The sequence below is a fragment of the Henckelia pumila genome, chromosome 2, assembly GCF_033568475.1.
Source record: "Henckelia pumila isolate YLH828 chromosome 2, ASM3356847v2, whole genome shotgun sequence".
In the NCBI taxonomy this organism is placed as follows: domain Eukaryota; kingdom Viridiplantae; phylum Streptophyta; class Magnoliopsida; order Lamiales; family Gesneriaceae; genus Henckelia; species Henckelia pumila.
The window spans coordinates 8427093-8453406 of NC_133121.1; the positions used below are offsets into that span (position 1 = coordinate 8427093).

General features: G+C 35.0%; 2 protein-coding genes across 3 annotated transcripts; one reads left to right on the forward strand and one right to left on the reverse strand.

Annotated features, from left to right (window-relative positions):
- The first annotated feature begins 1262 nt into the window (after nucleotides 1-1262).
- On the forward strand, nucleotides 1263-5586 carry LOC140882410 (ultraviolet-B receptor UVR8). Of its 2 annotated transcripts, none has more exons than XM_073288400.1 (9): nucleotides 1263-1413; nucleotides 1520-1777; nucleotides 2786-2979; nucleotides 3220-3267; nucleotides 3703-3775; nucleotides 4049-4220; nucleotides 4434-4865; nucleotides 4960-5151; nucleotides 5337-5586. In XM_073288400.1, the coding sequence occupies exons 2-9, from the start codon at nucleotides 1522-1524 to the stop codon at nucleotides 5392-5394; spliced, it is 1425 nt and encodes a 474-aa protein (XP_073144501.1). In that variant the 5' UTR covers nucleotides 1263-1413; nucleotides 1520-1521; the 3' UTR covers nucleotides 5395-5586. The 2 variants fall into 2 exon arrangements, with proteins under 2 accessions (XP_073144501.1, XP_073144500.1); XM_073288399.1 differs by having other exon boundaries at nucleotides 1265-1413; nucleotides 1505-1777.
- A 220-nt stretch (nucleotides 5587-5806) lies between these two features.
- LOC140880024 (agamous-like MADS-box protein MADS2) lies at nucleotides 5807-9953 on the reverse strand. Its single transcript, XM_073284071.1, has 8 exons — nucleotides 9450-9953; nucleotides 8425-8503; nucleotides 8196-8260; nucleotides 7934-8033; nucleotides 7415-7456; nucleotides 7269-7310; nucleotides 6250-6389; nucleotides 5807-6155 (listed from the first exon to the last, which is right to left on the reverse strand). The coding sequence occupies exons 1-8, from the start codon at nucleotides 9632-9634 to the stop codon at nucleotides 6065-6067; spliced, it is 744 nt and encodes a 247-aa protein (XP_073140172.1). The 5' UTR covers nucleotides 9635-9953; the 3' UTR covers nucleotides 5807-6064.
- Between the last annotated feature and the right edge of the window lie 16361 nt (nucleotides 9954-26314).

The window sequence follows — 26314 nt, forward strand, 5'->3', positions numbered from 1 at the left end:
ATCAATCTAGAAATACGTAATTGAAATACATGATGGAAACACACGTGCAAATTAGAACATATAATTCAAAATACAATTAGAACGACATCATTGAAATAAATAATCAATACGGTGGTAAATTAGATCTAGATCCTCCAATATCACCCAAATATTGGCCATACATGTTACGATCTTGTTGTTCAGATGCTTGTTTTCTTTTTTCCTTAATTTTTGCCCGTTTAATTCGCACAATTTCACGCATTTCTGGATCACCAATTGTGCTCAAATCCATGTACATAACTCTATTTTTCTCTTGAAGTTCAGCCAACGCCAATTGTGGTCGTCTTATGTTTGAAATCGTACCCATATTTATCAATTTTAATCATTTCGTATATTAATTTGTATTATCTATAATTAATTTATATAATAATAGTTAAATCATAAAATTAAAATTAATATTTATATGTATTAAAAATAAAATAAATTTTAATTAATAAAAATATTAATTATATAATTTGTAAAAATATTTATTAACGTTAAAATATTTATTTTTTTAAAAAATATTAATTATATAATTTGTAAAAATATGTTGAATAAAATTAATTAATATATGTGAAATAAAAAGAATATTTCGAGAATATTCTTTTTGGTGTAAGATTTGGTGTAAATGGGTTGGAGATGGATGTTGTGTTTGGTGCAGAAATTGCACTATTTTAGTGCAAAACTTGCACCAAAATGGTGCGCAGGGTTGGAGATGGCCTTACACATTAAAATATACCAAATAAAAAATAAACAAAACGACAAGTTTTTTTCTCCCGATTTGTAAATATTGGGTGTCGTTTTTATTTTTATTTTTTATTTTTCCTCCTTTATTTTTGCGTAATAGATTTTAATTTGTGTAATATGGTTAATTCTTGTCAAATGAGTCATATATGAGAATATCTATGTCAAATAAGTAATATTCGATTGTGTTAGTATTTTTGATGAAAAAAAGAACAATACCCAAACAAAGATCCAAGTTATTGAACTAAAACCAAACTTTAAAAATTATAAGATTAAAACCAAAACCAAACCACACCAACTTACATGACTAAACTAACAATTTTTGCTTACGAAACACAAACTAATAAGATAAAAAATTTATACGTACCCAATAATGCATGTAAAAAGAAAAAAAACTGGTAATCTGGTATAATGTGCGGAAAAGGAATTATTTAATATATAATAATAATATATTAAAAAACAGAAATATTTTTTTGGCAATAAAAAACAGGGGAGGAAATCCAGGCGAAACCGATATCAACTAAAATTGGCTCTCAATAAATATCGAGTGGGCAGTTTGGGGGCAGCTGAGGGATTCGCAAACCGTTTCTTTCTCCGAGCTCTTCGGAACCCAACACATCCGTTTCGCTCCTAAATCAACCTCCATCCAAGGTCTCTTTTCCCCAATTCCTCACGATTTCACTTCATTTATTTATCTTCTTTTTGTTTTTTTTTTTGGGCTGAAATGATTGTGTATATTTAGACTGTTGATGAACAGAAATGGAGATTGACGAAATACTGGGGGAATCCCAACGGATGAGGTTGCCGACGAAGAGCGCAATCTACGTATGGGGCTACAACGAGTCGGGTCAAACGGGTAGGAGGGGGGAAGAAAAGAGCTTGCGGATTCCAAGGCAGCTGCCGCCGGAACTCTTTGGGTGTCCGGCTGCTGGCGGTAATTCGCGATGGCTGGACATTGCCTGCGGCCGAGGACACACAGCAGCTGTCGCCTCCGATGGTTCTCTCTTCACCTGGGGTATCTCATTTTTCTTTCCTTGGCATCTCTTCATTTCTTGCTTTGTAACTTCAACGTAGCCTATTCTTGTTTTTGTCCCCTTGTTTCTGGGACAATTTTGGTCTACTCTTATACGTTAGTATTTGGTATCTTATTCCATATTTATTGTGGTATATTGGCGGAAACTTATATTTTGGTGGAGTAATAATATCGAGAAGTGAGTGATTGTCATTTTGTAATGGAGATAAAGGAGAGGACTTGTGAGTGTGATCTGGTTAGGGAAAAAAGGTTAATAAGTTTATGCACTCACCATTTTAATTTGGGCAGGGCATATTTATTAATTTTTCTAAAAATGTTAGTTTCACCTTAAACATTAAGTTGCCGTCTCAGGTCCTTCATGTTTATGTGATTAGTGCAGAAATCTCAGGATTTGTTTGAACAAATACTTAGAACGTATTTTATAAAACGTTTTAAAAGTTGTTTTAAGAATAAATATGTGTTTGGACTAACTATTCTATAAAAGCATTTTTATAGTTAAAAAGTTATATATTTTGATTTCCTCCGTTTCCTTCCATCCTAAAACATCAAAAAACACACCTCATTTGTTTTTTAAAAACTTTACTTGGAGAACGCTTTTTAAAAATATTTTTCAAAAACGTTTTACAAAAATCTTGTTCAAATACATACTTTAAATTTTTTTCATTTATAAAATACTAAAAACGTTTTTAAAGTACTTGTCCAAACGAAACATTAAAAGCAGTCACTACATTTTGCGGTTGAAAGGAGAAATCCTAACTGGAATTTTAAAAATTTATCCGGTTTGATGTGAAAACTTACTATTTAATGGTGTTGTATATGCTCTAATGATGCCAACATGATTTTTCAAATGTTTTATAGGCTCCCTTGGTGGAAGGCATTTCAGTAACTATTGTATTATGAGGATCGCTTTCACTGATGGGTCTGTTTATAGTTTCATGATTCATTTATCACATTTTAGACTTAATCTGTCTTTTCTTTGTCTCTTTGTAGGGGCTAATGATTTTGGGCAACTTGGGGATGGGACTGAAAGAGGTAGGAAGTACCCGAAGAAAGTGAAACAGTTGCAGTCTGAATTTGTGATATCGGTATCTTGCGGGGCACATTGTACTGTTGCTATCGCAAAACCACGTGAAAATGATGGTTCGATGTCAAATAGGAGACTCTGGGTCTGGGGACAAAACCAGGTAGGTTTTGCAAAGAGCACAAATTGCAAGAGTCTTGAAAATTGTATTATTATTATTATTTAATGTGCATAGGAAGATAATATATTAATAAATAACTTCATGGAAATGACTTGCTGTCATCTTGTTGACAATCGGATTTTTCATATAGGCGCCCATGATTGTAATTAAAGATGATATCATTGAGTTTGAAGTTGTGTTTCCCGTTATGTTTTAACCATTTTCTTGGTTCCATCTTTACAGGGTTCCAATTATCCACGTCTCTATTGGGGTGCCTTCTCTCCAAACACGGTATCAGTCTCGCTTTAAAAAATTAAGAATTATACTTCTCACACACACACAACTTACTTGAATAGATATGCTTTTATCTTAGGATTTCCTGATATGGAAGACATGACTTGCTTAATCTAATATTGTTTCTTGAACTGTTCCTATATTGGATGTTTTCATCTTAATTTTCTTTGAATATCTTTTGATCAAATCTCACATGCTCAATTTGCTATTAAAATATGCTGCTTGTTTTTTTGTAAATTGGGTGGTTGCCATAGAAGGTGTAATGCAAGTTAGAGCAACACCGAGTTGTTTGTTTTGCAACATCCATTGAGTACATTGTTTTCACCACTGTCACTGGTTTGTCACTCTGCTTGCTAGCAATGGCCTTTGTTTCAAATGTGACGTAGTGCCTTGGCGTTCTTTGATGTTCCTCTTGAACGGTACGCATTCCAGGTTGTTTGCCAAGTTTCTTGTGGGGCTGCTCATGTGGTTGCTTTATCAGAAGATGGCTTATTACAAGCATGGGGTAATGCCTCCTATTATATATACTTAATCTGACGTGCTATACTTGTTTGGACTTTGGAATGATCTTAATGCACACATTTTGTTTATGCCTGTTTCTTCTGACGCTAGGTTTATTTATCAAATTTACTCCTTTTGCACTCTGGGTATTAGATCTCTTATGTTGATTGATCTTAGTTTCTATATCATGGCCACATTGGAACTGTGAAGTCGACACTCTTCAGATTCGGGTTTTCATTTTATTAATTAAAATCTTGTCACTCGTCTGTCAAATCAGGCTATAATGATTATGGCCAGCTTGGCAGAGGTATTACTTGTGAAGGCTTTCAGGGGGCTCGTGTAATTAATGGTTATGCTAGATTCCTTGACGAAGCCCCCGAGCTTTTGAAGATCATCCAGGTTTCTTGTGGAGAATATCACACTGCAGCCATAACGGAAAAGGGTGAGGTGTAAGTGCTCCAGAGGACCTTTGTGATGTAAAATTATTTTTGTATTGAGATGAGAATTGAAATTAACCCATATAGAACGAGTTATTAGAAATCTTGGGGATTAGAACTTCAAACATCGAGTTGCCTTGTTTCTGCATTAACTTTTTTAGAATGTTTTGTGAACACTTCATTCTGTTTCTTCTTCAAATTATTGATCTCATTTATTTTTCACAGTTATACTTGGGGACTTGGGAGCATGGGCCAACTTGGGCATTGTTCACTTCAGTCGGGTGATAAAGAACTATTACCTAGGCGTGTAGTTTCTCTAGATGGGGTGTTTATTAAGAATGTTTCATGTGGAGGTGTCCACACATGTGCTTTGACCGAGACAGGAGCTCTATATGCTTGGGGCGGAGGGGTTGCAGGGCAGTTAGGCCTTGGCCCCCTGACCAGTTTATTTTCTTGCTCGCTGAATGAATCTGAAACCATGCTTCGCAATATACCCGCTATGGTGATCCCAACAAACGTGCAGCTGGTCGCTTGTGGACATTCTCACACTCTCATTTGTACCAAGGATGGAAGAATTCATGGGTGGGGCTACAACAGCTATGGCCAGGCTGCTAATGAGAATTCTACATACGCTTGGTATCCTTCTCCAGTTGATTGGTATGTGACCTACAAAACTGATGCTCGTTATTTTGTCTGGATAAAGATTGAACTTTTATCTGAAATTGGTCGATGGGATCTTTTTTCTATGTAGGTGTGTTGGGGAAGTTCGGAAGTTGGCTGCTGGAGGTGGCCATTCAGCTGTGCTTACAGATGCATGTTCCTTGAAGGAATTATGTGAGTTCAGGCTTGCAGATAGTGTGACTCTGTCGAATGCATCTGCCATCAAGGATGTTGCATCAAGAACTGGATCAGATGCTTTGGCACGTCTTTGTGAAAGATTCCGGTAAGATTTTTGATAACTTTGTATGAAACAATTCTAAAACTATAAGTTTAACTGTCCAAAGTTCATGCAGTTGTCTCACCTCGGCCCTCTGTCATATCTCGTCCCTCGAAATTTCGCCTAGTTTTGCACAGCTATTATTTCATTGAGAAGAAAACTCGTGTAAACAATTCTTCTGGTTCATGCAGGGAGCGTTTTCCCAATGGTGGAGATTGTATCGATGATGATGATAAATTTACCCTTTGAATCTAAAGGGGGGCATCCATATATTGTTTTATCCCTTTGTACCACTGCATTTCTTCATGCAAAGCCATTGGTATTTGTAAAGGAATAAGTTGTGTTGTGCGAATTGTAAAATGTTGTGATATTATCATGCCTGTAAATCCTGAATAGTACATTAGTTCACGTTTAATACCATTTTCCAGACAATATGGGCCACATTAATGAAGTCTCCATAACCCTTTTTTCTTGATATTTTTTTATCTAAGAGCTTGGATATTTTTAAAATCTCAGGCATCGCAGATGATAGACATTGAAAGATTAACCTAATGTTTGACACAAGTATATATATTGATTCATCATCATTATATTATGCATCACATATCATTTATCCATAAACCAATCGCTGTTTCAGTGAACAATTTCAAACCCAAAGAAAGAATAAACGAGTGACTAAAGTTTGTAGAAAAATAAATAGAGCCATTTATACATTGATGTAAATCAAATCTTACTGAGCGAGAATCAGACCATTTGAAGGTGGCCAATTACCTTTTACAATAACTTACAACACAAAGCATGTTTTACACATTTCATTATTAGCATTGCCTCAGCAATTAAACAAGATCAACCATGAAAACATCAAAATCAATCCCAGAAAGGTACAAATATCTAACGATAAAAAGAAACCATAACATGATCAAAGCATCCATCCCGGAACCAAACTGTTATCGTTTTGGACGTGATTCATCGATGCACTCATCTGACTCGAATTCGCTGGATCATTATATCTATTTCGAAGGAGGGAAAATAATAATATCAAATTTTAAAAAAATAAAAATAAAAAGAGCTTTGATTAGTTAAAACTAAGTAGAAAAACATTACCCCATTTGCAGATTAGAATTGCATTGAAGAGGTTGAAAGAAGCCTTGGGAATGAACATTGTGATGATGTGTGTATGCATTGTGTTGTTCTCCTCCTAGCCAAGATTGCTGAAAGTGTTGTCCAGCATATAATTCTTGCAGCTGAATTGCACCCAAAAAAATATAATGTCATATAATATAATATGATTACATGTTTATAAAAAAAATAAATAAGGGTAGTCGTCTTATATTTTAAATTTCAAGCACAAATCTCCTGAAAGTGAGATACAAGTGTAGTGTCCTCGAAATTCAAAAACAAAAGGATTTTAAAAGGCTACTGACTTTGAGGTAATAGTTGGAATATTGCCTAATTTTATACGAGGAGCTTTGTACTCTTCTAACTTTCACATCATTCAATTAATTTCACTTCAAAAACTATTGGCTACATTTGGACAATTATTATAAATATTTTTATAAAAGTGATTTTTACAAAAAAAATTATAAATATTTTAAAAGTTATTTTGATAATAAATATGTATTTGGATTTTGGATAACTATTTTATAAAAATATTTTTAAAGTTGAAAAATTGTCCAGACAACTATCTTGTAGAAACCTCTCAATTCACGTTTAACCTTAGTTTTTTTATTCTAGAAATATCAAACAAATATCTTTCGTTTGTTCTTAAAAAATTATACTCGAATAATATTTTTTAAAAAATATTTTTCGAAAACGTTTTACAAAAAACTTATTTAAACACATACTTTAAGTTTTTTTTTTCACTTATATTATACTAAAAATATTTTTAAAATACTTGTTCAAATTAAACAAAGTCTTATTATCGATAACCGGAGATGCATCATTTATGGTACAAATGTTTTAACCTATGTTTTTCCTTATAACTAACCAGGGAAGACATTTTTTCACACTATATATATATATATAGTTCCAAAACATATATATGTTAAAACTTATATCACTTTACAATACCAAAATATGGGAAAATAAAGTAAAATGCTAATTTATAGCGCTATTGGGCTAACCTTTCTTTCTAATGAGCTATTAGCTTCAAGCATCAACTTCTCCTGCAATTAAAGAATGTTCACAAGCAAATGCAGTTGACTATAGCAATTAACAATTGGTCAAGATATGAAAATTAAAGAAAAAACAAATAACATTTTTATATCACCTTAGCTTGAAGATCAGAAAGCTGATCAACCATATTCTGTGTCTGCAACATCAATTAATTTCAAGTGTAAGTAGAGACAATTCCCTAAAAATATGATCTTTACATAATAATCAAATATTTTACTTTTAATCAGGTAAATATATGTACAACTTTGTGTTTAATTAGATACACAAAATTTGGTTTTGGTGATCCTCTAAGTTGGGTTTTTTTTTTGTCTTTAGTCATGTTTCGTCGAAATGCTGACATGGAATGGTTTTAAACACATCGACATCAACACTCCGGAAAAATAGGACTAAAAGCGAATAAAAAAAAACTAATTTTACAGGGAATGGCCAAATTTTGATTACACAGATGACCAAAACTTAAAATAGGTCAAGTTAGCTAAAGAATTTGGCTATGTTCTATCTGTTTGTCTGTGTATAGTTAGGTTGGCTGCGGGAAAGGGATTGAAGAATTTGTATTTATTTTAATTTCTAGAATATATTTTCCCAATATCTGAGTATGAAAATGATAATTTACCCTTGTAGACCGGATATGGAGCAATGATGTCTCCAATTGAGCCTCAATCTGCTCAAGATCATTCATGCCTAGGGGTCCCAAATCATCCCCAAGAAGATGTCTGCATGCAACACTTGTATCAGGAGATTCATGCAGCTTAATTCAAAGGTAATTAATTATATATAACCATTTTGTCTCTTGTTTAAGCCCTAAAATCATTCTATAGTCTTCTAACAGATTAAACTAGCTAGCCAATAAAACACAAGAGATGAATGTTAAATACCTTTGGCATCGTTGCAGCGACTCGTATTTGGATTTTAGTTTCACATATTCCACATAGCTGCTTTGCTGCGAGAGAAATTTCAAGAATGAAATTATTGAGTTAAAACTCTTCCAATGGTATGACAAGTTTCCGAATTTTTTTTGGCAGAATATTTACTATTTATATACTTTATATTATATTTATATATGTAATTGGTGTATGAAATATTAATTAGCACACAAATACGTACCTCAATATCCTTGGATGGATGATTGACTTCTAGTGAACCATAACTGCATTTCTGATACTTTTCCAATGTCTTGAGCATGCTGATTAATTCAAATGTATAAATTAATATGTAGATTAGATCGAAATATTGTAATTCATTGGGAATAAATACAATAATATATATAATTTGACAGAGAACCACCCTTCATGATATATGCCCTTCTTCACTATGATAGATCTCAAAGATAATATTACTACTTTAATATTATAATCATCAACTTAAGCATGAAATTTTCTATCAACATATATATATATATATATATATATATATATATATATATATAAGATTAAAACATCAAGATAAAGATCTTGAACTTCAAATTAAATCAATATTTCACCGATATTTAATCATTACGAGCCCTGCAATTTATCGAGAATATATTATTAATTAATTATTAGAAAAAAATTAAATTAATTAATAAGCCGCAAGAACTCATACCCCATGGAACATCTGAAGCATTCTGAAGTGAGAGCATTATATTACGTACGTACGTAAAATAAAAGAAACTAATTAGATGCAATAATTAGATTTTTTGGCCCTATCAAAATGGATTTAATAGGAGGAAATCCAAAATTTAGTCTCATCGGATTATTGATTAGGCTATATATATGCTTACAAATTACAAAGCAAATCCAACTGAAAAGTAAATGAATGTTTTCATATATATTATGAAGCAATGATCTGCCATCAGAAACAAAATCACTAAAAACCTCTAAAAAAAAAAAAACAGGAATTTCAAAAACAAGAATCTTACAAATTCTTGAACAAGATCCCATATCACCAAACCCAACAAACCTAAAAAAGAATTTCTGATCAAATCTGATGTCGATCAAACAACATCACAAACAAATGTTTTTTAAAAAAAAAAAAAAACTTTCATCTTAAAATCAACAATCATATATAAACAAGAACTCAAAAAGACACACAACTATGAAACCAAAAAGAAAAAAAAAGAAAGATTTAAGGGATCAAAGCATATTATATACTTGGAGGAGCTGCAGAATTCGTAGAGCTTTCCCCGATTAGAGAAGATGATAAGCGCAACCTCAGCATCGCAGAGCACAGAGAGCTCATAAGCTTTCTTGAGCAGCCCATTTCTCCTCTTGGCAAACGTAACCTGCCTATTTATTTTGTTCTCTATTCTCTTCAATTCCACTCTCCCTCTTCCCATATTATTATTATAAACAAATCCCCCACATATATATATATATCTGTCTATCCCTATGATTTTTCTTTTTAAATCTCTTTCCCCGTTAGCCAAAACTGTGAAAATCTTGAAACCCTAAACGCAGAAAGCTCGAAAGAACTGACATATTTATGCACACATATACACACAAATGTACACCTGCGAAAGATTTCTTCTTTGCTTCATTTTTTTCCTGGGTATGATTTTTCTTTTTCTTTTTTTTAATTCTTTTTTCCTTTATTTCGAGCTCTTTAAAATTCTGAAAGAGCCACCCCCAAGATCTTTAGTTAGATGTGCGGATGAGATATGGGAAAAACCTAGGGTTGGTGTTATGTTTTATCCCAGCTGAGGTTTTCGAGCCATGGGGGCGCGTGGGGAACAGTGCCGGGGAGAGATCCGAGTAAGGTCGTGTTTCACGCGCGTCTTTGCGCGTGGGGGTGGACTCTGTTGACCGTCGGGTAAATGGAGGAAACATCATACAGCCGTCGCCAATTATAAAATTTCTGGACACGTGTCGGATGATGAGTGGTTTTCGAGTCCGTACCTTTTCTGCTCGGTAGATTAATTGAACATTGCTAAAAAAACACAAGTTAATATGCACATTTTATGGGAAATAAATATATTGAACGAGTACGTTGTTTGTATTCTAAATTATGTTATTCACATGGGTGTTTGATGATAAAACAATGTGCATGTGGTGGTCCTTTGACACTTGATGCATGTGTGTGTAATAAAATGTTACGTTGGTGCTCTTTCCGTCAGGTCTCTGTCGTTCGTGCACATCCCTCGATTTTTTAACTTTTGCATGAGCTAATGAGTCTTTGACTCATGTGGGATTGGGTCCCCTTCGGAGTCAACCATTTTCAGTGTAATAAAATGTTACATACTATATATATTTATATAGATTATAATTCACGTGTTATCGAAATGAAATTTTCGTCAACTACTGTGATTGAGTTTTTATTATAATTTTCTTTTTATATGTATGATGAAGATTAGGCTAATGTAGAGTGGAGTGGAGTGGAGGAAAATATAATTTGGGTAAGAAATTTCCGTATACATGTGGATATAAAAATATAGTTACTCTCGGAGTCACATTTAATAATACAATAAAAAAGAAAAAAAATTATGATACTGACTTACGAGTCAATTATGTGATAAGAAATATACGCATTGCAAGCTTATAAGGTTTTTTTTTTTTATAATTGGTTTGTCAAATTTTGTAATTAATTCATGGAGTATGGGTGGTTTTGCAATTTGTTTGTAAACATGATAATATTTGACATTTATATACACGAGAATGATCAAAACTTGATAAGAACCAAATGACAAATCAACGAATTGGTCATAGTTAGAAACCGTACGAGCATCATATTCTTTATACATATGTATGACGTGAAAAAACACAAGCGACCTATCTTGGTCTATATATATTTCCAATGTTATGTAATTTTTCGTCAAATAACTTGCAAATATATATTTGGACAGGCAACTAAAGTATTTTATACTATACATCATCAACTCAAGTGTTACGTTTCAATTTTCTATATCAACCAAGGATTTTTTTTTAAAATCAAGCAGAGGTATTTATATCACCTAAGAAAGATAAATTTAAAAGTAAATAAAATGACGATGGTGACACTAAAGGGTCTAATTTAGTATAATAATGATAATAATAATAATTTTGATCTCACGCAACATATGATTCAGAGTTTTTGTAGGCGACCCGGTGGTCAACTATTAAAAAATGAATAATTGACCAAAAACACATTACTGGATTTCTGTGGTCGTTCACAAAATCCTACATTATTGGATGTGTGGATCAAACAAGTATATATATATATATATATATATATATATATATATATATATATATATATATATTATTCATATGGCTTAGACGTCTCTTTTATAAATATTTTACTTGTAACTAATGAATGCGAGTGGTCATTAATTGTGACATAACGTTTTATACTTTTTCAACGAACGTAATTAAAGCTTCATTTGTTTTTTTAATTTTATTTATAAATATTTGTTCTCTATATCGATATTATTTATATAACTAAAATAAGAAATTTTTGTAATAACCAATCTCACTTTCTTCAAAAGCACCGAATTTTCATCTCCGAATTATCCTTATTTTAAACACAAAAAATTTTGGCGTGAAAAAAAAAATATGATTATATTCTATACAAAAAAATTATATATATATATAACATCATATAAATTAATTATTTTATTTTATTTTTCACCGTAGCTACTCTCTAGAACTTTTATTGTCAAGTTTTGATCATCAAGTCGCGTATATATCATTTTCATCGGTCGGTATATATATACCTCGGCGTACAATTGTTAAATGAATTAGATTAGAAAATTAGTATGATAATCAGATATTAATTAATTAATTAATTAACGAACTCTAGATGTTATATTTGATTATTCAAATTAATGAGCAACATAGATCGATCCCAACCTCACAAGCTTAAACATGTTAAATTTACGCGAATAGATCAAATACTCAGAAGTCAGATCGATGATTAATGATCAATCTAATAGGGTAGTTTGTAGCTTAGATATTATATGTTATTTATTCTCGGTTCAATGGAAAAGAATCAAATTAATTAATGAATGAAACTATTTTTAGACCTAGCTCGGAATATTATGTATAGCTGTATATTTTAGAGTTAAGGTAAATAAGGCATCATTATGTTGCTGTTGGATTTTATGATAAATCCCCTCAAGAACACTTTGAAAACCAAAAAAGAAAAATATAGAATTTATAAATGATCCAAAAAACTGGTTAGCTAGAGAATAAACTTGGTTTATGATGAAAAAAGGAAGAAAAATCGAAATTGGTCTACAATATTTCAGAAATACACTTATATTTATGACGCATAAATAACATTTGAGAAAATACGTGGCTGCTTCTTGACACCTTTTACGAATAAGAAATTGATATTCATCCAAAGTCCAAACTATGATATTTATTATTTTAGATTGATAAAATTAATAATCGAAACAATAAATTAGAGTGAATTTAAAATTACATTATTATCGAATAAATTTGAAATATATTCATCTCACTTAAATCCAATCTACATGGCTTCATATTATATATATTTGAAAATAGACTTTATATTATTATATATAGATATAGATATATATAGGAAGAAAGTAGTTAATATATATATTTGAGTTCGTTAGTAACATCTTTTCAATTCGTGACCTTTGTGTATTTTTGGGACTCCACCGTACGGTTTAATGGTCCACCGTCACGTGTCAGATCCTAACTCGCCAGAATGTTAGGTTTTGCAGCAAGAATCCGGAACGACAGCACGGTAAATTTAAGACAAACTTTACACGTGTCGATAAATTGTGCAGTTGTGCCAATTCGCCGGCGATAGAGAGAAAAGCGGGGCCGTTCTGCAATTATTATTATTATTATTTCACCTTTTGACTGTGTTAGGTTCGGATTGTACGGTTTTTAGGGTTATTGATTTTCTGCTTTTTAAATTTAAATTTTCGTAGGTGCAATTAAGCAGTGCATTGTCTAATGTACAATACTTCATTTATTATCTTTTATCATTGTGTAGTACTATCTTCAACTCAAATATAAGTAATACATTATGGGTGGGTAAAGATCCTTATGGACTAAACCGGAAAATTATAACATGTAAATCCATCATGTTTTGATACTTTTGTCTCGGGAGGAATAAACACATATATGAAGAGTTATATTCAATTGTAATGTATCCGACCACCACAACTTCTATATATATATATAAAGAACAATATTGCATGGAAAATATTGAAACCATATACTTTCTACTAGTATCATTGTTGTATTTTTTTTTTTTTGGGTAACTCTTGTTCTTGTTGAAACCATGCGATATTATCCAGCATTCAGTAACTCTAAAAAGTTTTTTTTTCCTTTTTTTTTTTTTGGGTGTTTTGTTGGGGGTGGGTGTTGGGTTCACACTTGCTATAATAATGATATAACAAGTCGTTATTTTACTATATAAAATATAATAAAAAATAGATGAAACTGTATTTTCCATTCTATATATATTTTTACTTTTTCGTTATTTTAGTTATTTGTGTTGTTAATCTTTTTGGTTTTGGTTTTGGTTTTGTTTTATTTTTCTTTCCTTTCAATTTTAGTCCTTTTTTTATATGACACAAATATCAATAATTCTGATGAAAAATGACTAACAACCTAACATTGTCAAAAATTGAAAGATATATATATATAAAATCAAACGTTGATATTTAATAGCACAGAACACGTCCCACAAAAAAATAAGTACGTTATAAGATTAATTATTCTCTAATTGAAAATCTTTACATTTACTTTTATTTGTAATTTGTAATAAGTTTTATTAATTATTAGAAAATATTCTTTGTAACCTTTTTCATAAAAAAAATAATAGTTGAACCGTTTAGTTCAAAATACCATACATTAACGATGTCTTTTTGTTAAATAAAAATTACCAAACTATTTTCTCGTTTTATTAAGAATTTGGAAGAGAATATCCTGAAAGGAATATTTATTTCTTAAATTTTTTCTATTTGAAAAAAGATTAAATATGATCTTTTGCCTTTCTTGTGTTTTTAGTTTTAAATCGTTTTTGATGTTATTTTAGATTTGAGATATGATTAAGTTTCTCATAATATTTATTATCTTATCTCTAATGATTTGATTCATTTGCTTTGTAGATTTGACTTGATAAAAAAGGAACAAGATTTAGAATCTCATGTCTACAAGGAAATATCTACAAAGAAAGATTTTAGCCTATATATGGAGATAAGCGTGCAAAGAGAAACAGACGGAGAAAAATAAGAGAGACCGAAAAAAATTGAGTTTTTCTTAGGAGCCTTGCGTACGTACTGTAGTGACCCGTATCCAAAATTAGTGATTAATGAGTAATTAATCACGTGATCATGTTTAGATTAAGTAAAACATGATTAGAAAAGTTTCTGTTGGATTAACGGACTCCAGAAATAGAACCAGGACACTCGAAATAGTGGGAATGGTCCGGGAGGATCGGACGCTCCGAAGAGGAGATTCGGAGGATCCGAAGTGGTTCGGAAGCTCCGAACCAGGATCGGAGGCTTCGATCGAGATCGGAAGCTCCGTCGGTGAGATCGGAAGGTCCGATCTGGACCAGGGCACACGTCATTGCTTACGTCAGCAAGATGACATCATGGCTGACGTAATATCGGGGGATCAGAAGCTCCGAAGGTGGGATCGGAGGCTCCGAACATCGCCTATAAATAGAGGGTCCGAGGATTCATTTTCTCGCACCAATCTCCTCTCTTCTCTCTCGATTCCTAAGCCTTCTAACTCAGATCTAGGGAGATCTAGGCATCCTACGGGAAATCCAAAAGTGGCTTAGTGATCTAGACATCGTAGCGGAGTTGTGGCCTAGTTTTGAGGCTATCGACAACAAAGGGCTAACGACGGACGCATGTTTAGCTTTGGCATCCTAAAAATAATTAGGAGTATGCAATAGCTTAGTTAAGGCTTTTAGAGCTTAATTGTTAACGCATGGGTATTTGCATTGTAGTAGTAGTAGACTGGACTTTTAGGCTTAGAGTCTAGGCCAGTGGAGCTAGGTTTGACCAGCAGTGTTAGAGATACATAAGTACTGACCGAGATAGCCACCATGATATAATTGCATGTATATTGCATGAGTATGTGCTATATGTTTATCGTGTTTTATCATGTTTTACCGCCTTAGCACATGCATGATTTTACGTATGACTGCATCCCGAGAGATGTGAGTCATTGACAGTCTCCATAGGAAACATTGATCTCATTTTGGACTCGAGTCAGGTATGACAGTTTCCATATGGGACTTGTATCCTGTTTTGGATTCGGGTCAGGATGGGGTTGGCTCAGCCCTGATATAGAATATACGAGTACCCCGCGGAGTCGCTCTCTAGCCGGTACTGTATATTCCTGGCGCCATGAGCAAGTATTTTTACCTGAGTTTTAAATCCATTTGTGTGCGCATATTTGTACTTATATCATTGCTTACCGTATTGAGCGTAGTCGCTCACGCCCCTGTGTCTGGTATTGTAGTGTACCTTGTGGCGGGGCAGGTTTGAGGCTGGACAGTCCAGTTGGCTCTCAGCAGGATTGAGCTTTGGAGAGTGCGAGATTGTAGAGGGTAGAGATTTGTTTACCCTGAACCTTCGATTGGGTTGTATAACAGTATTTATACACTTGTGTTATCGTCGGTTGTATTCTGCCGATTAGATTTGTTGTATTTTAATTATCCGCTCCTTACGCTTTGAGTTTAATTGCATGCGCTTTTATTGTAACTCTGATTAGGTAGTGGATCCGGGTTGGGTCACTACACTTTTTGGTATTAGAGTGCATTGCACTGGGAATTTCGTAAAGAGGATTTAGTGATTATCTGTTCTTATGCAACAGATGGCAAATTACGATGAGAGCCACGATAGCGGAGGCGGCGGTCGTTGGGGCGATCCAGATGATCGTAGACGTCGTCGAGGTCAGCCCAAGGAGCGCAGACGAGTGAGTATGCGCAGATTCAAGGAGGTTAGCCCAAAGCCCTTGATGGGAGGTGAGACGCCTGAGGAGGCGGAGGATTGGCTTGAGAGGATGAAACAGTGTTTTCAGGAGTTCCGTTGCACGGACGCAGACAGGATGGAGATTCTTGCCTTCATGCTTGAGGGTCGAGCGAGGAAGTGGTGGAGATCTACTTCCGCACCGTTCATAGCAGCGAGAGGAGCAGCTTCGTGGACTGAGTTCCGTACTGCTTATCAGAGACTGTATTTTCCTCCAGCTCTTCGTCAGGCGAAGGCCAGTGAGTTGCATGAGTTTGCAACAGGGGACGATGATGATCGAGGAATACCAGCAGAAGTTCTTTGATCTGCTACCCTTTTGTCCTCATGTTGCCGATAGTTCTATGGCAAAGTATGACCATTTCCTTCAGGGTCTGAATCCTGATATTCATCGTATGGTTGCTGTGGGCGGCGATGGGACTTACGATGACTTGGTAGATTGTTGTCGCCAGGCCGAGAACAGTAATCGGAGGAACAGGGGACTCTTCTCTTCTTCTTCCAGGCCAGCGAGATATAGTCCTTTGGGTTCGAAGGGCCAGTCTTTCAAGAAGACGGGAGGCACTTCTTCTTCTTCTTCATCTGGATCCGGTGGAGTGCATCGTTTTAGTGGTCAGAGACCGAACCAATGTATTCAGTGCAGACGCAGGCATCCTCCAGGGCAGTGTGGTTGATCGACCAGTGCATGTTTCCAGTGTGGCCAGGAGGGTCACATGAAGAGGGATTGTCCGATGCTGATTGGGGGAGCGAGTGGTTCAGGAGGTTCTCAGGCATCTGTTCAGCCACCTTATCAGCAGCAGTATTCGCAGTAGCCGCAGCAGTCTCAGCGGCAGCCTGCTCAGACTCCTTCCAGGGGTCATTCTGTTAGAAACTAATTGAGGGGGGGGGGGGGGGGGTTGTTTTAGGTTCTATTGGAAACTTTAGCAATTTAAAGCAATTATGCAAGTACGCAAGCGGAAGACTTAAAGCAATCAAATATAAGTGCGATAAATAAATGCGTAATGTAAATAAAGCAGTACAAGGGATAAGAGATGTTTATGGAAGTTCGACGATAAATCGTCTACGTCTCCCCTTCTTGGTTAAAATCGATTAACCACGGATCCACTAGCACTTCAACGTCTTGGCCTTGATGGCTCCAAAGATAGCCGTACAACTCAACACGATCACCGCACCGATACAACTCGAACACTTGGCCTTAACGGCCCAAGGATAGCCACAACACTCGTAAAATACACTTGGATTCACATACAAGTGTTTACAAAAACCGAGCAACCAACTCACAAATGAACTTATACAAACAACCCTCGATTTTGAATATAACACACAAATATTTTTTGAACTCTTGAAGGAGAGGATCTTGCTTGCAAAGAGAGATGAGAGTGAATTGGTGAGTTGAAATAGCTTCAAATGACATGTATTTATAGCTGAAAATTCGAGCAGGTTCGTTGCATCCGTTCGGGCCATCGTTGCGTCCGTTCGGCGCATATTAAATTCTTCCGGCGTTGGTGACGAACGTTGCATCCGTTCGTAGGTTCATTGCTTCCGTTCAGCGTATTTCGGCTTTTTTCGGATGACTTTCTTCCTTAAAAATTGGATCTTGTTTTTGACAAAGAACGTTGCGTTCGTTTCTAAGTTCGTTGCTTCCGTTAGGCACAATGCAGACTGAGCGACAAACTTCACAAATTCATAATTCTTAATCTACCCGTCAGATCGACTTGAAATTTGGACAGTAGCTTTAGAACATCCTGAATTTTATTGTGAACGGTGAAGATCGGATTTGGATGTCTCAAACGGTTCCAGCAGTTTTCTGACGTTACTTTGTCGTATTTTGCTTCTAGTTTTGCGCGGCACTATTGAAAATTTCATATCTCCCAATTAGTCCGTTGGATTGACTTGAAATTTGAACCGTAGCTTTTGAGCATCCTAAACTTTAATATGTCTGGTGGAGATCAAAATTGGTTGATTCTAAAAATCTCAGTATTTTTCGCAATGTTCTTCACCATAATAATGTTTGTAATAATCTAATCTGCAAAGTCTCACTTTAAACGATTAGAAATAATAACCTAGTTTTGTAATTATCAAAACAAGATAAGTTATCGCATTAAAAACATTAATCTCTTTTAAGATATTTGTATGCGTTTAAGGCGTAACAATCTCCCCCTTTTTGATAATCACAAAACTTGGTTAAACAGGAGATATAAATTGCAATTAAAATACATACAAAAAGCTCCCCCTTAATTTAACAATATTTTAAACAAATTGTTTATCAAATAATCAATTTTTTTTATTTAACCAATTTGAATTTTTTAACCAAATTTATTCTCCCCCTTTTTGTGATAATTAAAAAGGCAACAAATATGATAAATAAATAACTCAATAAATAAAAACATATTTTATTGATAAAAAAATTTACAAAATACAACAAAATATAAAACTAAGAGTCATCATCCGAAGGTTGTTCAAGAAGATTTTCTTCCATCAAATCATGGACAGATTGAAAAGATCCTCGCATCTCTATGGTCAAGTCCGTGATAGATGTCTGGATAGACTGAATAGCGGAGTAGTTGCGATCCATGTTGATCTCAAGCCGCTGAAGATACTCAAAGAGTCGATCGGAAGATGGAGTCGGAGTAGGTGGAGGATGAGGGTAGGAGGAGAAAAAGGTAGATCGCCATAATAAAACGTAGAAGATGATGGAGAAATCGCAGAAGAGGAAGGAATATCGGTGTCAGTGAAACCAACAGGAAATCCTTGCTCTTGAATGGAAGGAGGAATAAGAGAAAAAAGAATGTGAAAGTGGGTAACAGGATGATAACGGGTAAAAATATGAGTTGGATCATGCACCCATTGAGATAATACAGGATTCCATGACAAATCCATTTTAGTGATGGAGGCATGGTCAAGAGTATATGTCTCGGTGATAGGTATATTCTCCAGATCATCGAAGATAATATCAAAGTGAGTCAGAATTAGGTTAATAAACCGAGCGAAAGGGAGAATGACTTTCTTTGAATTTTTGGTTGTGTGATGCATGACCTGAATGATAAACCTAGGAAGGTTAAAAGGTCGCTGAGTAATAATGTGAAAAGGACATAAAAGTCCAGATATTTGCACTTGAAGTGGTCTCCAGCACGGGGAATGATCGAAGAAGTGATAAGTTTTTGGATAATTTGGAAATCAGGACAAAGCATCTTAAGAGATGGTCGATCATCACCAGCGTGAGGTGGTCGACCGAGAATAGCAGAAAAGGCCTCGAAGCGGTTAAACTCGGACTATCATCAGTCCATTTAAATGAAAAGAACTCACTGGGTCCATTTCTAGGAAGAGAGAACCAATCAGCGAGATCACTTGAAGAAAATCGAATGTACCGATTTTGAATAATTGTAACAGCATATATATCATCGATGTTCAATTCGAGTTCAAAATTGGCATAAAACTCATGGATAAGCGAGGAATAGATAAAATCTGGATCGAAAGGTTGGAAAAATGCTCTCCATTGTTGGAAATCAATGAGATCCAACAAGCGAAAATGAGAGGCAGCCAAATAAGAACGATCAAGAATACGGCCGGGAAAAATTTGCCTATCACGATAATCGTCAGGAATAGGTCGTGAAATGGCAGGTAGGTTGAAGTTGTGGACAAAAGGCTGCGTCCGAGCACAAGTGCGTCGCCTCGGATTAGCGGGATCAACTTGGCGTCGAGAAGCCATTTTAGAAGAGATATTTTCGAGCAAAAGGAAGAAAAAAGGTGAAAAAGGTGTGAAAATTCTGAATGGTTTCGGCCTCTATTTATAGGCCTCGGGACGAACGGAAGCAACGTTGCCCGAACGGAAGCAACGTTCGACCTGGCAGGAAAAATTCGCGGGTAAAAGGTACGAACGGAAGCAACGTTCCACCAACGAAAGCAACGATAGGTCTTTTTGGCGATAATTTTTCGCGGTAAATTTTGAAAGTTAGCGAGAATGCAATGAATAGAAGCAACGTTCATTTAACGGATGCAACGATGGTTATAATGGCGGTAAATTTTTGCGGTTAAAATTTCAAACTAAGGCGGGAAAAATAAAGGGAACGGAAGCAACGTTCTACGAACGTTGGCAACGAATGCTGTACAAACGGAAGGAACATTACATAGAACGGATGCAACGTTCGGAAATTTTAAAAAAAATTCGGATTTTGTCTCTTAGAGTTTATATTTTAAGCCAAATAATACACATAAAATGTGAGCTTATAATTATGAATAAATACAATTAATTTGTATTATCCAACATTAATTTGCTCGAATTTTAATATTAAGCTCCCCCTTAATATGACATTAAATTTAAACTTATGTCTACAAGCGATTACAACTCAATCATGCCAAGTTCACCACGCAAACGAATAAAAGTATATTCATCTAGTGGTTTTGTAAAAATATCGGCAATTTGATTTGACGTGTCAACATATTGAAGTTCAACTTCATTTCCTTCGATGTGGTCACGAATAAAATGATGACGAATGTCAATATGTTTGGTGCGCGAATGTTGAATCGGATTCTTTGTTAGACATATGGCGCTAGTGTTGTCACAGAAAATAGGGATTTTCGAAAAAGATACACCATAGTTGAGCAATTGATGCTTCATCCAAAAAATTTGCGCACAACAACTACCGGCAGCCATATATTCGGCTTCGGTTGTTGACAACGCAACACAATTTTGCTTTTTGAAAACCAAGAAACTAAACAGTTTCCTAAAACGAAACAGGTTCCACTAGTGCTTTTTCTGTCCACCTTATATCCACCAAAGTTGGCATCACAGTACGCTTTTAAATCAAAGAAAGAATTTTTCGAATACCACAAGCCGAGATTTGGAGTATTTGAAAGATATTTGAAAATGAGTTTTAAGGCGAACAAATGTGATTCCTTTGGACATGATTGAAATCGTGCACACAAGCAAACACTAAACATAATGTCCGGTCTACTAGCAGTAGCATATAATAAGGAGCCAATCATACTACGGAAGGAAGATTGATCTACAGATTTACCATTTTCATCCTTGTCGAGTCTGATTGTTGTGTTCATCGGTGTAGATGATGATTTTGTGTTCTCCATCCCAAACTTCTTTAGAATCTCCTTGATGTATTTTCTTTGGTTCACAAAGAACCCATCCTTGCACTGCTTGATTTGCAATCCGAGGAAATAATTAAGTTCCCCCATCATGCTCATCTCGAAGTGATCCTGCATAAGCTTGGAGAATTCTTGACAGAGAGTTTCATTAGTAGAACCAAAAATTATGTCATCAACATAAATTTGCACAATCAATAAGTCATCTTTAGCATGTTTGGTAAACAACGTAATATCAATATTTCCTCTAGAAAAATCATTTGAAAGAAGAAAAGTTGATAATTTTTCATACCAAGCTCGAGGAGCTTGTTTTAGACCATACAATGCTTTGTTAAGTCTAAACACATGATTAGGCAAAGAAGGATCAACAAAGCCATCAGGTTGTTCAATATAAACTTTTTCTTTCAATTCACCATTAAGAAAGACACTTTTGTCATCCATTTGAAATAACTTAAAATTTCTAGAGCAAGCAAAAGCAAGTAGCATGCAAATAGATTCTAGTCTAGCAACAGGAGCATAAGTTTCATCATAATCTATGTCTTCTTCTTGACTATATCCTTTTGCTACAAGTCTAACTTTATTTATAGTGATAGTACCATGCTCGTCAAGTTTATTCCTAAAGACCCATTTAGTTCCAATAATAGATCTATCATGCGGCCTAGGAACAAGATTCCAAACATCATTGCGCTTGAATTCATTTAATTCATCTTGCATAGCAATTATCCATGAATCATCTAATAAAGCATCATCAATACACTTAGGTTCAACATGCGAAACAAAAGCAAAATGATTGCAGATATTATTAAGAGAAGATCGAGTAGTTACTCCCTTCGAAGGACTTCCAATGATAAGATCTATAGGATGATCTTTGTGAAGCGTCCAATCCTTCGGAAGTGGTGTTTCTTCAACAGAAACATCTATATCATTTAAGCTAGAGGAGTCCATCTCTTCTTTGATAAGTTCTACATCATCGTTAGTATTACGAGAAACTATAGACATAGATTCATCAAATATAACTTGCATAGATTCTTCAACAAGTAAAGTACGTTTTATTAAATACTCTAAAAGCCTTACTTGAAGTAGAATATCCGAGAAAGATGCCTTTGTCGGACTTGACATCAAACTTACCGAGGTTGTCCTTACCATTATTATGAATGTAGCATTTTGATCCATAGACCCAAAAGTATGAAATGTTAGGTTTTCTCCCTCTCCATAATTCATATGGAGTTTTCTTGAGAATTGATATTATTGATACACGATTAATGATGTAACAGGCAGTGTTCATTGCTTCAGCCCAAAAATATTTTGATAAAGAATGCTCACATATCATGGTCTTCGCAATCTCCACAAGTGTCCTATTTTTCCTCTCAACGACCCTGTTTTGTTGAGGAGTCCTAGCACAAGAAAAATTGTGACCGATGCCTTTTTCTTCACAAAAGTTTGTAAAACTCTTATTTTGAAATTCAGTTCCGTGGTCACTACGGATATGTTTTATTGAAATATTTTTCTCATTCTCAACTCGTTTGACTAAAGTTTTAAAATAATCAAAGGCGTCATTTTTGTGAGCTAAAAACAGTGTCCACGTGAAACGTGAAAAATCATCAACAATGAAAAATGCATAAAGCTTTCCTCCTAGGCTAGCGTTCCTCGAGGGACCACATAGATCTAGGTGAAGAAGTTCAAGGGGCATATAAGTTGATACAAATTTTTTGCTTTTAAAAGATTTCTTTGTGTGTTTGCCAAGTTGACACGCATCACAAATCGAATCTAATTTTAAATTGAGTTTTGGCATACCAACAACTAAATCAAGTTTAAAAAGTTTTTCTATGGTACTAGGACCAACATGACCTAGTCGTCTATGCCAAAGAATGTTGTCATCAACATTCAAGGATACAAGGCTTTTGATATTTGATAAAGATAAATTATTTAAAGAAATCTTGTATACATTTTCACTTCTATATCCTTTGAAATTTATGGATTTGTCAGTCGTGAGTGATATAGTGCAGTGTTGAGGAGTGAATTTGACTTCATAACTTCTATCGCACAATTGACTTATGCTTAGTAGGTTATGTTTAAGCCCTTTCACTAGGAGTACATCATCAATCAAGCAGAATTTAAAAATACCTATTGAGCCGATTCCTTCGTTAACTCCTTTGCTGTTGTTTCCAAAGGTGACAGTTCCTTTCTCCTTTGGTTTGATTGATTGGAGTAGTTCTTTGTTCCCCGTCATATGTCTAGAACATCCACTGTCTAGATACCATATGCTAGGAAGAACAGCTTTCCTATTTTTCTACAAGAATTTTATTTTGGTACCCTTTAGTTTTTTTGGGTCCACAGTGTTAGAAAAGAGAGATACAAAATGGACTTCTAAGAGTTTAGCCTCTTTAAAAACCTATTTTCTTGGAAAGATCATCGTTCATCAGGAAGACCAGTCACAAGTCAAGGCAGTTTAAACCGGTCTATGATGAACTCCCTTAGATCATGATCTCATAATGCCGACTAATGAGTTGTTAAGTACTCTTAGGTCTTCATTTCATATAGCTCTTTTGAACATATTGATATTTCAAAGATCTACATTTATGTCTAGCATGACCTATTTTACAATAGTAAGAACATGTAGGGAGTGATCTCATTTTTGCTTTAGCAATAAGGCTAGTAAAGTCTATAGATTTCTTACCATACCCTATTCCACCCTTATCAAAACTACATTTCTGCATGCTAAGTAGATTATTCAATTTATTACTACTAACATTAAATTTATCAAATGATTTTTCTAAGTGAGCTATGTCATCCTTTAATCTTAGGTTTTCATGCTCAGTTTCTAATTCATTTTTGAGGTTTTTATTTTCTTTTCTAAGTGATTTACCCATGTCAAACATATGTTTATATGCATGCAGTAATTCATCATAGGAAGGTACCTCGTCATCGTCGTCGGAGACGATGCATCACTCCTAGCCATGAGGCAGATGTTGGCTTCCTCCTCGTCGTCATCGCTGTCGCTCCAAGTGGCTATGAGTGCTTTCTTCTTTCCCTTCTCAATCTTTTTCTTGAGAGGACACTCATTTGCATAGTGGCCTTGTTGTTGACAATTGTAGCATGATACTTTCTTGTCCGTCTTCTTTTTGAAGTTTTTTCCTCGCATAAAGCTTTTGAATTTTCTTGCGAAGAGTGTCATATCATCATCATCATCTTCTTCTTTGGATTGGCTAGATAAGACAATCCCCTTTGCCTTGATATCTTCTTTCTTTGACTCTTTCCTTGTAGACACTTCCAAATCATGGGTTTTAAGAGTCCCATGAAGTTGATCAAGATCATACGATGCGGTGTCGCTTTTGTTGGACTCAATGATGGCAGTTCTTTTGGCATCCCACTCCTTGGGTAAGGCGCGTAGAGCTCTCCTCCACACTTGCTTGGTTGGATATTGTTCACCAAGTTGGGCTAGCTCATTGATGATTTGAGAGAGCCTTCGGAACATGGTATCAACATCCTCACTAGCCTCCATCTCAAATGTCTCGTATTTGAGTTAAAGTAGATCGATCTTTGTCTCCTTGACTTGATTGGTCCCTTCGTGGCATATCTCCAATTTATCCCAATTCTCTTTTGCGGATAAGCACATTGAGATACGGTTGTACTCGTTCATATCTAAGGAACAATGAAGAATATTCATAGCTTTAGCATTTTGGGATATCAATTTCATATCCTCATTTGAAAAGTCGTCCATTTCCTTAGAAATTATTGACTTCCTCAACCTCTTTCGTAGGTACATAGGGACCTTTCACAGTTACCTTCCAAAGGTCATAGTCTACGGATTGGATATATAGGGATATTCGATTTTTCCAATATCCGTAGTTTATGCCGTTGATAAGAGTAGGACGATTGGTTGATTGCCCTTGAGCATAATCGCTCGCTAGATTTTTCATTGAGCCTTTTTAAAAATATTTTGTAAAAAGGTGGCTCTGATACCACTTGTTAGAACCTAATGGAGGAAGGATTTAGGTTCTATTGGCAAATTTAGCAATTTAAAGCAATTATGCAAGTACGCAAGCGGAATACTTAAAGCAATCAAATATAAGTGCGGTAAATAAATGCGTAATGTAAATAAAGCAGTACAAGGGATAAGAGATGTTTATGGAAGTTCGACGATAAATCGTCTACGTCTCCCCTTCTTGGTTAAGATCGATTAACCAAGGATCCACTAGCACTTCAACGTCTTGGCCTTGATGGCTCCAAGGATATCCGTACAACTCAACACGATCACCGCGCCAATACAACTCGAACACTTGGCCTTAAGGGCTCCAAGGATAGCCACAACACTCGTAAAATACACTTGGCTTCACACACAAGTGTTTACAAAAACCGAGCAACCAAATCACGAATGAACTTATACAAACAACCCTCGATTTTGAATATAACACACAAATATTTCTTGAACTCTTGAAGGAGAGGATATTGCTTGCAAAGAGAGATGAGAGTGAATTGGTGAGTTGAAATGACTTCAAATGACATGTATTTATAGCTGAAAATTCAAGCAGGTTCGTTGCGTCCGTTCGGGCCATCGTTGCGTCCGTTTGGCGCACATTAAATTCTTCCGGCATTGGTGACGAACGTTGCGTCCATTCGTAGGTTCGTTGCTTCCGTTCGATGTATTGCGGCTTTTGTCGGATGACTTTCTTACTTAAAAATTGGATCTTATTTTTGACAAAGAACGTCGCGTCCGTTTCTAAGTTCGTTGCTTCCGTTAGGCACAATGCAGACTGAGCGACAAAATTAAAAAATTCATAACTCTCAATCTACCCGTCGGATCGATTTGAAATTTGGACAATAGCTTTAGAACATCCTGAATTTATTTTGAACGGTGGAGATCGGATTTGGATGTCTCAAACGATTCCAACATTTTTCTGAAGTTACTTCGTCGTATTTTGCTTCTAGTTTTGCGCGGCACTTTTGAAAGATTTATATCTCCCAATTCGTCCATTGGAT